The following is a 15,435-nucleotide window of genomic DNA, read 5'->3' on the forward strand; positions in this document are numbered from 1 at the left end:
TGTATTTAATTAAATCTTAGTAACATAATTTAAGATTATATATCATTCTGACCTGTTGAGGAGCTGCTGCATGAAGTTGTCTGCGGTCACTCCTCTGTACATGAGTGACAGTTGGCCCTGGGCCTGGTCCATCACCACCTCACAGGAGTGGCCCCTGCCGGAGCGGTCCATCCCGACCCCGTTCACATACGCCCGCTCCTCCTCCAATGCCTTCCGCAGGTCCTCTGCTTTCTCCATCAGCATGGAGATGTTCAGGCTCTCCACCACCTTCCGGGGCCCACCTGACTTAGAGTCCTTAGCCCCTCCGCCGGAGGCAGAGGACGACGAAGGAGAGGATGACATGTTGTTCTTGAGCTTGGACACTTCTGGTTTACGGCTGAGGGCGGGGAGCTTGCTCTTCCTCAGGCCGAACCAGCTGGCGATGCCGTTGGAAGCCTTTTGCTTGGGCTCAACCAACTGGCCCCGGTCCTGCTCCTGCAGCTTAAGCATGTTCTCCTCGATGCCACGCATTACTTTCTGCTCGATGGCCGACTGGGGCACTGGTGGGCCGGACGAGTACTGCTTCTTGTCGTTTTTCACGATAGTTTCAGTAGACGACCGCGGTGGCAGAGGAGGAGGAGGCGGGAAGCTCTCTGCATGGACAAAGGTCTTCTTCTTGCTGGCCAGGAGTTTGCTTTTGTCCTCCAGCCTGGGCGGGTGTCTCTGAGCCAGGGCGCGGTCCTCATGAGCAGGCCTGACCCCTCGGGGGTAAGAGGAAGCCTGGCCGACCTTTGAAGGGGACTTTGAGGGAACTTTAGTGGGGCTGTTTTGGGGGCTAGGGGCAGTTTTACTGTGGTGGCTCCGGGTGATGGGGCACTTCCCATAGCTCCTCACCACTGAAGGGGTCTCTGTACTGGAGGATAATGTGCCCATCTTTATCTTTGGACCATCTGCTTTCGCTACATATATCCGGGGAGAGAATGATGACTCCTGCTCTCCCTTGGGTATGGATGATGGGGTAGCTGATGATTTGGCGCCTGATTCATGTATTGGACCTGGCACCCTGGGGTGACTGCAGGGGCTGGTTTTGGGGTATTGCTTCCCTTCCAGGGAATCAGTGTATTTCTGATGTCTGTGCTGCTCTGTCCCAGTTCTCTCGCCTTGCCTTTCAGCAGTCTTGCTTTTCTCAATATTGTTGGTGGGGGGTTTACCCACGTTACTTTGTGCATTCTTCTTGTCCACGGACTGTGCGCCTATTGGCAGGTTCTCTGTGCTCTTCAGTTTCCCCAGAGCAGCCAGGCGCTCTTTGAATGGGTGGTGACTGGACTCACTCTGGGGTTTTCCCTGCACCAGCCTCTTGGGGGTGGAAGACCCAGGCGACCGGTCACCTTGCCTGGCTGCAGACTGGGTTGGCTGGGGGGGTTCACAGATTGGCTGACTGGGCTCCAGAGTTGCACGGTGCTCCTGGTGCCTGTCCCTCATGCTGGAGTAGCTGGGGCGACTACTGTGTGCTTTACTAGCAGCGGCGGAGGACGAGGAGGGTAGGCTGAAGTGTTGGTGGGGCTTGTGCCAGACGGGGCTTTCTGAGTCAGTGCCCTGGTCAGTGCCCTGGTCAGTGTCCTGGTCAGTGTCCTGGTCAGTGTCCTGGTCATCTGGTTCTGGGGATGAGTCAGGGTGCTGTGAAGATGGTTGGCTGAGGAGGTTCTCCTCCTGCTGCTGCTTGTCTACAGGCCCCTCAGGTTGGGTGTAAGGGAGGTACTGGGGTGTCCCATCTGACGTGCAGACTTTCTCGTAGTGGGCCACCTTCTGAGAGCCCCTTTGTGTGTGAGAAGAGGAGGAGGGGGCTGCCTTTGTATTGTGGCTGGGTTTGGGCGCAAAGTGGCTGCTGAAAGCTATCTCCTTGACTGTGGGAGAGGGGCCCGTGCTGTCCTCTGGCTTGGGTGGCGAGGTGGGGGCAGAGTGCGTGGCAGGGTAGGGGGATGAGGACAGCTGCTTCTCCCTCTCCGTGGTGGTGGCTTTGCGGGTCAGGACAGGTGAGTGGTACACCTCATAGTTGTTGTTATTCCTGCAGGGGATCTTGGAGCTGCGGGTGAGCTGGGGACTTAGACGGAGGGGGTTGCCTGGTTGTGCCTGGTTGATCCCCGTCGGGATCTTCAGGAACTTGAGCAGCCGGGACGGGGAGGAAATGGGGGAGGGCTTGACTTCACCCAGGCCAGAGGAAAAGGTGGGGCTGAATGCAAGCTTGCTCTTGCCAGAGGGAGGCAGGGCCTGAGCTGAGCTGGTCCTCTCGGGAACCGGGGCTGGAGAGTACAACTCCACCGCCACCTTCTTGCAGACAGCCGTCTCATTGGAGAAGTAGAGCCCGTTGCAGACCTGCTCGCTCACTTCCTGCTCCTCTTGATACCCTGGGTCCGTCTCCGTGGCAACAGGGTCTGTATGTGAGGTAGGGGTGTGCAGGCTGTTGTTCACATTGGGTGCCACTGATGCGGCCTCTTCTTCCAGGTAGCAGCACTCCTCCGGACTGTCCCCGTTTTGGGTCAGCGACGTTACCATGACTGCATTTATGTGCTTCACATCCTCACTGTGAGAGGGTTGCACCTCAGCCCGAAGCAGCGGTTTGCCAAACGGATGCCTGTCTTTGTGTCTTTGAATGTTCCTGGTCTCCTTCCGTAGCATCCCGTTGAGGTTTGCTTGGATTAGCGAGGAGATTGGATCAGAAAAAAACAGAAGTTCTGGAGGCTGCTCTAGAGAGTGCACTGCTGTTTTGTGCATGTAGCACTGGCTTGTGCTGCCAGTAGAGAGGAGGTGGGGGAGAGCTGCTGCCTGGGGAAGGCCTGTGCTCTGTGCCAACGCCCCCTGGTCCTCTGCCCAGGCCTGCCCGTTGAGGCTCTCCACTCTGCCCGGGTGTGCGGTGCCGTGGCCCTGGGCACACTTCAGCAGGCTGTCCAGGCTACTCTTCTGGGAGAGCATTTGGCAGGACTGGCAGTCCCTGTGCTGGTGCTGTCTGTGCAGGGCATGGTCCTCCTGGAGAGCCCCTTCTCTGTTGGTATAATCATGGATGTCCGAGTCTGAGCTGGAGAAGTGGCAGTGTGACGAGGGATGTGCTACCAGGCGCTGAGAAGAGGGTAACCCCACAGAGGACATCAGGGACATCTGGTCTCTTTCCATGGAAACCAGCGCCTGACCCAGGTCGTGATGTGGGGACAGGCAGGAGGAGGGGTGGAACTTGAGGGGGTCCGACTCCTCCAGCTTGCGCAATACTTCCAGGATGTGTGCTTTCTTTTTGAAGAACGGAGACAGGGCCTCTATGGAGGTGGCAGGGGCCGGTGCCAAGCCGGCTGTTCCGTTCTGTGTGTGGTCCCCATTGCTCTGCATAAACAAGGACATCAGGTTGTAACAAGAGTTCACACAGCCTCCAACATCTAACACATTGCGTGCATAGTGCAGCAGGAGTCATATGTATTGATTTCTTGTTGACAATCGATTGCGGAGGTTCCTTTTTACTTTGAGGAGAACAAAACAACATTTGCTTAGATACTTCAGGACTTTTTGAGGGGACCTGTAACTCATGTTTCAAGTGAATGTACTGCAGTGAACTAACCGCCCAAGTCCACAATGACTCTGTCACAGCAAAAGAGGACATCCTGAGAATGCTGAGCACCCCTAGTCCTGACAGGGGGAGGAATAAATTAACGAAGGAGAGAAGAGTGGAGAGGCAACTGAAGTCACTTTGGTTACACATGGCCAGCCAACCTTAGGAAGCAGTCTTTATCTTTAATTAAAGAAGCAATTAATTCTGTAATCAGTGAGAAAACTTATCCTCCACCCTCCTCCTCCTCATCCCGTCTTCTTGGAGAGGAGCCAATCTGTTAACTAAAATAGTCACTGCCAGTGGGGACCTCTGGGATTATCCAATTAAGACAGAGGGGCGTGAGACAGAGCCACTTGCTTAGCTTACACAGACCATTCATTCTCTTCCCTTGTCATTATTTCCACTACTACTCCACTGGCATTCTCCAAAGCCATGGCATGTCAATTTGATGAATCCAAGCAACAGGCCTGGTTTCTACAGGTTAGGGCCCACTTCATTACCTCAGCATACACTGTGCATTGTTTTCCCTTTTCAGTCTCCCTCCATCTCTCCCAAGTGAACCCAAAGAGCCATCACGTGCAAATTTGACAAACCCAGTCAAATGAGGTGACTTTGAAAACCACTCTGCCATCCTGCAGAAGTGCCTATTCTGATGCAATGATTTACGTCTACCTAATAAATTCTCAGTCTACACCTGGGAGCTCTGATAAACCCATATATATGCAGTATGTATATATACACAATCTGGACGGATGCTGCACTTGGATCAGGGGAGCTGGGAGTGATGCAGAGCTTAGCTGAGGATGTGGGGATGGAGAAATGAACTGTATGGGATTCGGTCAGTCAGTCAATGCATTTCTCTACTCATGGTCCATTAAAGGCCCAGTGCAGTCAAAAACATGAATATACATTGATTTTACCAAACATTAGGAACACCTTCCTAATACTGAGTTGCCGCCTCACCATCCATGAGAGAGGATCTATGTTGTAAAGTAGCCCTTCAACAGTGGACTCCATCAATGTGTGTGATGGGTTAGTGGTATGGGCTCTCTTAAGGGGTGCCGCATTGATCCAAAACCTCCATCCCACTATATTCTTGTTTAAAATCCCAGAGCCATATGGATGGTATACTAAATGCTTTGAGACTTGGGGCCAGAGAGAAACCATTGGCCAAGGAGATCTGATGGAAATAAAGCCTCAACCTCACAGAATTACGGAGGAGTGGAGACGGAGGGAGAGAAAGAGAGGAATGCATAAGGCGAGTGTTTGTTCAGAGGGAAACAAAAATCTATATTCAATTTGACACCTCTCTCCCTGCCTGATAACAAGAAACCAATCAGTTGCCCTCAGGGTTGAAATGACTGGGTCTCTCTCGTTCCTGTCTTCCACTTGCTTCTCAGTCATTTGTCAGCAGGAGTCTAGTGCTGCTCCTGGGGGCAGCAATAACACCGGCCTATTTTAAGAGAGAACATTACAGAGGGGCACGGTCAGCGCCGTTGGGGGTACTTCGGTGAGTGGTGGGGCAAAACAGGAGGAACCTTCAAAGCAGAAAATGTTATGGTGGCGCTAGAACATTGAGCGAGCCGAGCCCCTTTAAACTATAGTAATTTGTGGTTGAATTAATCCTGGGAATGAGAATGGACTTTGTTCACTGGGGAACCTCTTTGGAACGTATTAAATCCTTGCAGACATCAAATTAGTGGATTTGGCTATTTCAGCCACACCCGTTGCTGACAGATGTATAAAATCGAGCACACAGCCATGCAATATCCATAGACAAACACTGGCAGTAGAATGGCCTTACTGAAGAGCTCAGTGACTTTCAACGTGGCACCGTCATAGGATGCCACCTTTCCAACAAGTCAGTTCATCAAATGTCTGCCCTGCTCGAGCTGCCCCCGTCATCTGTAAGTGCTGTGATTGTGAAGTGGAAACGTCTAGGAGCAACAACAGCTCAGCCGCGAAGTGGTAGGCCACACGTTCTCACAGAGCGGGACCGCCGAGTGCTGAAGCGTTGAAAAACAGTCTGTCCTCGGTTGCAGCACTCACTACTGAGTTCCAAACTGCCTCTGTAAGCAACATCAGCACAAGAACTGTTCCTTGGCCTAAGATCACCATGCTCAATGTGAACCGTCAGCTGGAGTGGTGTAAAGCGCACCGCCATTGGACTCTGGAACAGTGGAAGCGCGTTCTCTGGAGTGATTAATCACACTTCACCATCTGGTTTGGCGGATGCCAGGAGAACGCTACCTGCCTGAATGCATACTGCCCACTGTAAAGTTTGGTGGAGGAGGAATAATGGCCTGGGGCAGTATTTCATGGTTCGGGCTAGTCCCCTTAGTTCCAGTGAAGGGAAATGTTAACGCTACAGCATACAATGACATTCTAGATGATTCTGTGCTTCCAACTTAATGGCAACAGTTTGAGGAAGGACCTTTCCTATTTCAGAATGACATTGCCCCCATGCACAAAGCGAGGACCATACAGAAATGGTTTGTCGAGATCGGTGGGAAAGAACTTGACTGGCCTGCACAGAGCCCTGACCTCAACCCCCTTGAACACCTTTGGGATGAATTGGAACGCAGACTGTGAGCCAGGTGTAATTGCCCAACATCATTGACCGACCTCAATAATGCTTGTGGCTGAATGGAAGTCCCCGCAGCAATGTTCCAACATCTAGCGGAAAGCCTTCCCAGAAGAGTGGAGGCTGTTATAGCAGGCAAGGGAGGGGGGACCAACTCCATATTAATGCCCATGATTTTAGAATGAGATGTTCGATGAGCAGGTGTCCACATACTTCTGATCATGTACTGTAGTGTGTGAGTATGAAAATAAACATCATGATTACTAACAGAATGTGTCCAATGCTGGTGAAGCAGAGGTAAACAAAATATGAGTTTGCTGAGCTGATTAACTTCTTGGTGACAGGGGGCAGTATTCGGAAATTCAGATGAATAACGTGCCCAGAAGGTAGGATATGCATATTATTAGTAGATTTGGATAGAAACACTCGGAAGTTTCTAAAACTGTTTGAATGATGTCTGTGAGTATAACAGAACTCATATGGCAGGCAGAAACCTGAGAAAAAATCCAACCAGGAAGTGGGTTGTAGTTTTTCAACTGATTGTCTTTCCAAACTACAGTGTCTGTGGGGTCATTTTGCACTTCCTAAGGCTTCCACTAGATGTCAAAAGTCTTTAGAACCTTGTTTCATGCTTCTACTGTTACTGGGCAGAGAATAAGAGCTGTCTCAAGCCTGGGACCAGTGAGTTGTTTACTGCGCGCCCACGCAGGCGCGCCGCTCCTTCTTTTTCCTCTGTAATGAATACGCTATTGTCCTGTTGGAATATTATCGAAGATTTATGTTAAAAAGACCCCAAGGATTGATTGTAAACATCGTTTGACATGTTTCTACGAATGGTAATGGAACTATTTGACTTTTCATCTCGGTTTTTGCGCTCATGCATTATGCCTTTAGATTAGTGATCTGAACACGCAAACAAAACGGAGGTATTTGGACATAAATATGGAGTTTATCGAACAAAACAAACATTTCTTGTGGAAGTGGGAGTCCTGGGAGTGCATTCCAACAAAGATCAGCAAAGGTAAGTGAAGATTTATAATATTATTTCTTAGTTTAGTTGACTCCAGAACTTGGCGGGTAACTGTATAGCTTGCTTTGATGGCTGAGCTCTGTACTCAGAATATTGAACAATGTGCTTTCGCCGTAAAGCTATTTTGAAATCTGACACAGCGGTTGCATTAAGGAGAAGTGTATCTATAATTCTTTCAATAACTGTTGTAAATTTTCTCAACGTTTATGATGAGTATTTTTGTAAATTGATGTGCTCATTCACCGGAAGTTTTGGAGGCAATATATTTTCTGAACATCACGCGCCAATGTAAAATGGGGTTTATGGATATAAATAATAACTTTATCGAACAAAATGAGATTTTTGTTGTTTTGAATTTGCCCCCCTGCTATTTCACTGGCTGTTGAATAGCTAGCGTCCCACATGTCCCAGAGAGGTTAAGGGTCCCTCCCTTTGCCCTCAGATCAGCCTCAATTCGTCAGGGCATGGACTCTACAAGGTGTCGAAAGCGTTCCACTCCAACGCTTCCCACAGCTGTGTCAAGTTGTCTGGATGTCCTTTGGATGGTGGACCATTCTTGATACACACAAGAAACGGTTGAGCGTGAAAAACCCAGCTGCGTTGCAGTTCTTAACACAATCCTTAACACAATCTGGCTAGGGCTGTGGTGTTCACGAAATTTCATCAGCCGGTGATTGTCAAGCAAATAACTGTCGGTCTCACGGTAACTGACCGTTAATTAACATAAACACATTTAGTATCTCCTGGCTTCCACACAAGCCATTTAAAAAATAATAATAAATCCATGTAATATAGCTTATTACACCTTCACAATAAATCCATGATTTATTTTAGACAGGTCTAAAGAAGCACGATATGAAGAAAAATGTAGTCTATTTCAGAAGAACAGAATAGCATACTCTGAGTTTCCTTATGTTAGGTCCTGATCTGGCTATGCCAAATGGCTGTGGGCTACACTAGTTCATTTAGCTGACACAATTTGCTTAGAATTCCGTGGCATTACTTTATATTATTTTATAGTTTGAAGAATAGAATTGAACAAAGCTGAATAAAATATAAATATTTTCTCCAAACGATTTGAGGGAGTGCACACGTGTTGAGCGGTTAACAAAGAAATGGGTACTCCTATACCCTTAATTTAGAATAATTAATGTAACTTTAGTTCTACAAACGTTGGGCTGTATGTTTAGATTTTTAATACATTGTAAGGCTGCATGATGAGACCAATGATGATTTGAAAAAAGTCGCTTGAAAGGTATGAGCTCTGCTCAGTTTTTTTGCGCAGGCTGTACACACTCCAATTGTCTCTCATTCACAATTTGACAAGCACTTGATAATGCCTCGAATTTCACGGCGGCTTCCCCTTTGTGGCCGTAATACACCCTAAAAAAAATCCATGCCTTTTGCGGCCCGGAGTGCTGCGTTGTGCCCTTCTCCCTGAGTGTGCTGAACAATCCAAAGCGTCTCTCACTCACATGGCTCTCCATCACGTGAACGGGTCTTTCTCACAGGCTATAAGTTAAGACAGACACATCTGGGACACAACTGCACACGTCCTTATCCAATTCCGAGGTGCATATTGAAGATATTGGAAGAACTGTCCACATTTACTTTTTCGTCAGCCAACAAGATGAGTAGGCCTAATGAACAGCAGAAGCACTAACCTATGTCAATCTACTATCCCCCATATTACAAAAGTCGACCTATTCTATTCTGTGCAATAAATAATATTCCAAACAGTCTGGGACAGTTGTGGGATGCGATAGATCCCAAATTAAATCAACCACTAGTATCAAAAACCTTTTTTATGCAATGAGGCTGATGCAACAGATCAGAACATTTAGCTTAAAATGTTGAAAACTATTAGGCTATTTCTTCACATTATAAACGCAGCAATGCGCACATGGCAGTAGGCTATAAGCGCAAATGTTCCATTAGCGGGAAAACACCATTATCAAAAGTGACCGCAAATGCAATTATGCATGTAATGTTTTTATTATAAAGGTGCATTGTTATGGTAAAAATGATCTTCCTCAAACTTGAAACTCAAGAGCTGCTTTTATATGCCAGTTAGGCTCCACAACCGTTGTAAAGCAGATTCATGTGCTTCATTTTAAGAAGTTATTTAGCCCCTTTAGTTGTGACACAAACCTTATTAAAAAAAAAAAAAATTATTCCCTGTGGCTCAGTTGGTAGAGCATGGTGTTTGCAATGCCGGCATGGTGTGTGCAACGCCAGGGTTGTGGGTTCGATTCCCATGGGGGGCCAGTACAAAAAAATATATATAAAAAAATAAATGCATGGTATGAAATGTATGCATTCACTACTGTAAGTCGCTCTGGATAAGAGCGTCTACTAAAATGTAAATGTAAAAATGTTATTAAAACATATAGGCCTATGGGCTAGGCTACATGAGGTGTGAGACTATAATTCGAACATTCACAAGTGATAGGCTAATATTGTCACCCATCAGACTATTCTTGATTTAATATTGTCTTTACATATACTAAATAATATATGTGTGACATTTGTTTTGATTTAGAATGGACCATTATTATGCACCTGTATCGAAACAGGGGCAGCTGGTAAAAATACATGTCAACTATGCACTTAAATAGCGACTGGAGGACGCTTTTCCCCGTGGTTTATTTTCATCCCAACCAGGTATGCTGTACTCCTGTTGTAAAGAGAAGCAATAATATTAGGAAAGTTCAGAAATAAATATAGTAGGCCTAGAAAGCTGATGGGATCCTCCTCTTTTCAGTAGAGGCCATCACTCCATTTTCTCCCGCAATTGCATAGCCTATTGAAATGTTGCACAACATGAGTTCATGGTCTTTCATGATGTTTGATTAGATTTTTCGAATACTTTTGCATTGATGTCAGAGGAATTAGAGGGACAATAGAGTGCTGATTACCAGGCAGTTAGAAAGTTTGGTAGGCTACTAATAACCATCAGCAGCATCAGAGCTTGGAGAAGCCTAACTACCATGACTAAACATTCATGTGGAATTTGACTGCCTTCATTTTGCACAAATTTGTTTACATCCCTTTTAGTGAGCATTTTTCCTTTGCCAAGATAATCCATCCACCTGACGTGTGGCAATTTAAGAAGCTGATTAAACCGCATGATCATTACACAGGTGCACCTTATGCTGGGGACAATAATAGACACTAAAATGTGCAGTTTTGTCACACAACACAATGCAACAGATGTCTCAAGTTGAGGGAGCATGTAATTAGCATGCTGACTGCTGAAATGTCCACCAGAGCTATTGCCAGAGAATTGAATGTTCATTTCGCTACCATATGCCATCTCCAATGTCGTTTTAGAGAATTTGGCAGTGCTTCCAACCTGCCTCACAACCGCAGACTACGTGTAACCACGCCAGCCCTGGACCTCCAAATCTGGCCTCTTCACCTACGGGATCGTCTGAGACCAGCCACCCGGACAGCTGATGAAACTGAGGAGTATTTCTGTCTGTAATAAAGCCCTTTTGTGAGAAAAAATGTCATTGATTGGCTGGGCCTGGCTCCCCAGTGGATGGGCCTGGCTCCCCAGTGGATGGGCCTGGCCCCCCAGTGGCTGGGCCTGGCTCCCCAGTGGATGGGCCTGGCCCCCCAGTGGATGGGCCTGGCTCCCCAGTGGATGGACCTGGCTCCCCAGTGGATGGGCCTGGCTCCCCAGTGGATGGACCTGGCTCCCCAGTGGATGGGCCTGGCCCCCCAGTGGCTGGGCCTGGCTCCCCAGTGGATGGGCCTGGCTCCCCAGTGGATGGGCCTGGCTCCCCAGTGGATGGACCTGGCTCCCCAGTGGATGGGCCTGGCTCCCCAGTGGATGGGCCTATTGACTGATTTCCTTATATGAACTGTAACTTAGTAAAATCTTTGAAATTGTAGCATGTTACGTTTATATTTTTGTTCAGTATATGTGTTTGTAATTCTATGGTCAAAGTGAAGTTTTAGTCAGGGGTCAGGGTTTATGTGTGGGTCAGTTGCTCACCTTGAGCTCCCTTTGGCTCTGGGACACCAGCAGCTTGTCACTGTCCATGGTCAGGGGCTCTGTGCTGTGCTCTGGGACAGACACCAACTGCAACTGGAACGGGAGAGAACAGAGAAAGAGGAATGACAGTAAGGGCACCGTATTGACAATTGTCATTCTCTGCACCCTCTCCTGATTTCCTTTAACCTGCCTCCTAATACACAGATAAAAATGGCATTAATGGAGCGAGCCAGGCTCTTTTCATTCCCATCTCAGCCCTGAGTAATTAAATTGCTTCGACAGTGAGATGGCATCAGTTTTCCTTATGATTATTATATTCATCACAAAGAAAGGCGATGGCGGGGGAAGAGGCTCTCACTCCGTATGCGAGGAAAGATGTTTATTCTTTCCTCACAGGTAAGAGACGCAAAGAGAACGACTGAAGAATACAGAAAAATTGAGGCGTGGGGGGAGAAGAGAGGTAGGGAGAAGGGGCTTTAGATTTGGGGGGAGTTGGGGACAGTTGAAATTTTCATTTACAGTAATAGAGAATGTGCCATTTTGCTCCCCTGGCAATTACAGGGCACATTTGTTTAGATTAAATACTGTATTGAGATTTCTGCAGCAGATTGCTTCTTTCTCCTATCCGCTCGCTACCGTGGAGCGGTTGGAATACTAATAGAGTTGATAAGAAAGAGAGAGCGAAGGAGTTGGGGTTAATAAACAGAGCTGAAGAAAGAGCAAGGGAGGGAGGGGGATAGAGAGGGAGACAAGTGGAGAAAGAGGTGCCCTGTGTCACACACAAAGAAATGAAAAATATGACCAAGGTCACTGAACATCTTTATCAAAGACAATCTCTGCCTCTGTTCTTTTGAAGCCAAATTCTCAGAAACGTAAGAGTTTCTGTATAAACACCTCAGCAGGGGATTCTAAAACTATACTATCACAACAGCACTTTTGTCCTTGGTTTCTTTCAACAAGGCCAAAATGGTAAGAGCTCCAAAGAGCATTCGGGCTCCAAGCTACAGTCCATGTTACAATTAATATTAGATATCAGTTAGGATAAAATAAATCCAAAAGAAGGGATATCTAAACATCTATCGGACCTCATATCAATGCATAATACATCACTAGCTACACTTCAATAGAACTACAAATAACCGTTCCACATTTCACCTTGACAACAGTCACCTAAGCAACAACAGTGATGAGATCAGTGTGACAGAGATGAGGGAGAACTTCTCATCTCCCTCCCAAATGAAAACAGATTCAAATCAGAAACACTGTGCTTATTAGGTAGGAAACAGAAACAGCATGACACATAGGACAATATTATCTTTTCAATAAAAATGTGATAAATCAGCGATATAATCATAATGAACAGGACACAAGCAAGGCAGTGGTTTAGATACAGATGTACGATCTTCATTTGATCACTCTCTCACAGAGAATTTTCCTGCACACTTGAAATTCAAACTTGTAGTGTATTTGAGGTTTAAAAAGGCTTTTACAGTGCCTTCATAAAGTATTCACACCCCTTTACGTTTTCGACATTTTGTTGTGTTACATTTAAAATGGATTCAATTGAGATGTTGTGTCACTGGCCTACGCACAATACCTCATAATGTCAAAGTGGATTTATGTTTTTCGAAATGTTTACAAATTAATTAAAAATGAAAAGCTGAAATGTCTTGAGTCAATAAGAATTCAACCCCTTTGTTATGGCAAGCCTAAATAGGTTCAGTAGTAAAAATCTGCTTTATTAACACGTTCTATAATAAGTTGCATGGACTCGCTCGGTGTGCAATAATAATGTTTAACATGATTTTTGAATGACTACCTCATCTCTGTACCCCACACATACAATTATCTGAGTCTCAGTCGAGCAGTGCATTTCAAACACAGATTGACCCACAAAGACCAGGGAGGTTTTCCAATGCCTCGCAAAGAAAGGCACCTATTAGTAGATGGGTAAAAAAACAGAATATCCTTTTGAGCATGATGAAGTTATTAATTACACTTGGAGAGGGATAAAAATGCTCAGGGATTTCACCATGAGACCAATGGTGACTTTAAAACAGAGTTTAATGGTTGTGATAGGAGAAAACTGAGGATGGTTTAACAAAATTGTAGTTACTCCACAATACTAACCTAAATGACAGAGTGAAAAGAAGGAAGCCTGTGCAGAATAAAATTATTCCAAAAACATGCATCCTGTTTGCAAAAAGGCACTAAAGTAAAACTGAAAAAATGTGGCAAAGAAATTAACTTTATGTCCTGAAAACAAAGCGTTATGTTTGCGGCAAATCCAACACAACTCATCACATTTTCAAGCATGGTGGTGGCCGCATCATGTTTTGGTTTTGCTCGTCTACGGCAAACACTAGGGAGTTTTTTTTGTTGATAAAATAAACGGAATAGAGCTAAGCACAGGCAAATCCTGGAGGAAAACCTGGTCATTCTGCCTTCCTACATACACTGGGAGAATAATTCACCTTTTAGCATGACAATAACCTAAAACACTCAGCCAACTAAACACTGGAGTTACTTAACTAGATGACATTGAATGTTCCTGAGTGTCCTAGTTACAGTTTTGACTTAAATCGTCTAGCAATGATCAACAGACAGCTTCACAGAGCTTGAATATTTTTTTTAAGAATAATGTGCAAATATTGTACAATCCAGGTGTACAAAGCTCTTAGAGACTTACCCAGAAAGACTCACAGCTGTAATCACTGCCAAAGGTGATTCTAACATGTACTGACTCAGGGGTGTGAACACTTGTGTAAATGAGATATTTCTGTATTTCATTTTAAATAAATTAGCAAACATTTCTAAAAACATGTTTTCACTTTGTCATTATGGGGTATTACACGTAGACGGGTAAAACATGACCATATTTAAACCATTTTGAATTCAGGCTGTAACAACAAAATGTGGAATAAGTCAAGGGGTATGAATCCTTTCTGAAGGCACTGTAATTTCCACAAGCTTTTTAAACTTGATTCCACTTAACCAAAAAATGTATCAACCCATGCAAAAATGTCCATGAATTATACTCCACATTTCTTGTTGCTTCGGGATAATTTTCCTGCTCTAAGAAAATGGTCAAATTAAGATAGTACATCTGTATGCATTGCGTACAAGCACACACACACACACACACACACACACACACACACACACACACACACACACACACACACACACACACACACACACACACACACACACACACACACACACACACACACACACACACACACACACGCACACACAAATCCCTTCTTTGTGTCACGTCCTGGCCAGTATATAAGGTTAATTGTTTTGTAGTTTGGTCAGGGCGTGGCAGGGGGTATTTGTTTTATGTGGTTCGGGGTGGTGTGTTTGTGTAAAGGGTGTTTGATTTAGTAATTCCGGGTTTTGGTTTATGTTTAGTTAATTCTATGGTTAGTCTAGGTTGTGTGTTTCTATGTTTGGTTGATTGGGGTTGGGACTCTCAGTTGAAGGCAGGTGTTGTCTATCTGCCTTTGATTGAGAGTCCCATATATTAGGGTGTGTTTGTATGTGTGATTTGTGGGTGATTGTTCTGTGTTTTGCCTTGTGCCTTACCAGACTGTTTTTGTTGATCGTTCGTGTTTTGTTATTTTGTACGTTCATTTTGAAGATAATTAAAAATCAAGATGAGCATTCACGTACCTGCTGCGTTTTGGTCCTCATTCACCGACAACAACTGTGACACTTTGGTCACACTTTCAACAACTGTCTGTCAGTACTCATGACTAAATCTAATTAAATTCTCCTGTCACATTCAATCTAGTTTAGAAAAAAAATGACTGAAAATAAAATGAAAAGCAACTTACTGCTGAGAGAGAAAAAATGTCGCACACACACGTTCTGTACCTGTTGCAGAGAGCTATCCTGGGGGTGTAGTTTCTGCGCAAAGAGCTCAGTCAGAGTTCTGTTCTGTCTCTCCAGGTCAAACACACGCATCTTCAACTTAATACACTCCTCCCGCAGGTCCTAGGACAAAACACACAACACAAATAAAAACAACAACACACACACAACACACACACACAAACACACACACACACACACACACACCTTGTTGTGTAAAGAACTGTTCCTTGACCTGTTAGACTTCAGTCTGAACATCATTGATTTGTCTTGATGCACCATATCTTACCTTTTGACTCAGAAGGGCCTGTACCACGTGGTTGGCAACCTGAATGAAATATAATACAAGTTAAATCTTTGCTTCGGTC

At 45.5% G+C, this 15,435-nt stretch overlaps 1 protein-coding gene across 6 annotated transcripts in view; it reads right to left on the reverse strand.

The window, feature by feature from the left end:
* The window catches only part of LOC106565432 (nck-associated protein 5-like), a 99,963-nt gene that overhangs the window by 7,784 nt on the left and 76,744 nt on the right, over positions 1-15,435 (reverse strand). For all 6 annotated transcript variants that reach the window (XM_014132564.2, XM_014132563.2, XM_014132567.2 and 3 more), the window contains 4 exons: positions 15,357-15,395; positions 15,071-15,190; positions 11,189-11,281; positions 53-3,348 (listed from right to left, as the gene is read on the reverse strand). In XM_014132564.2, the coding sequence (XP_013988039.2) occupies positions 53-3,348; positions 11,189-11,281; positions 15,071-15,190; positions 15,357-15,395 (3,548 nt within the window). The remainder of the gene's footprint in view (positions 1-52; positions 3,349-11,188; positions 11,282-15,070; positions 15,191-15,356; positions 15,396-15,435) is intronic.

This window comes from Salmo salar, chromosome ssa12 (genome assembly GCF_905237065.1).
Source record: "Salmo salar chromosome ssa12, Ssal_v3.1, whole genome shotgun sequence".
Lineage (NCBI taxonomy): Eukaryota > Metazoa > Chordata > Actinopteri > Salmoniformes > Salmonidae > Salmo > Salmo salar.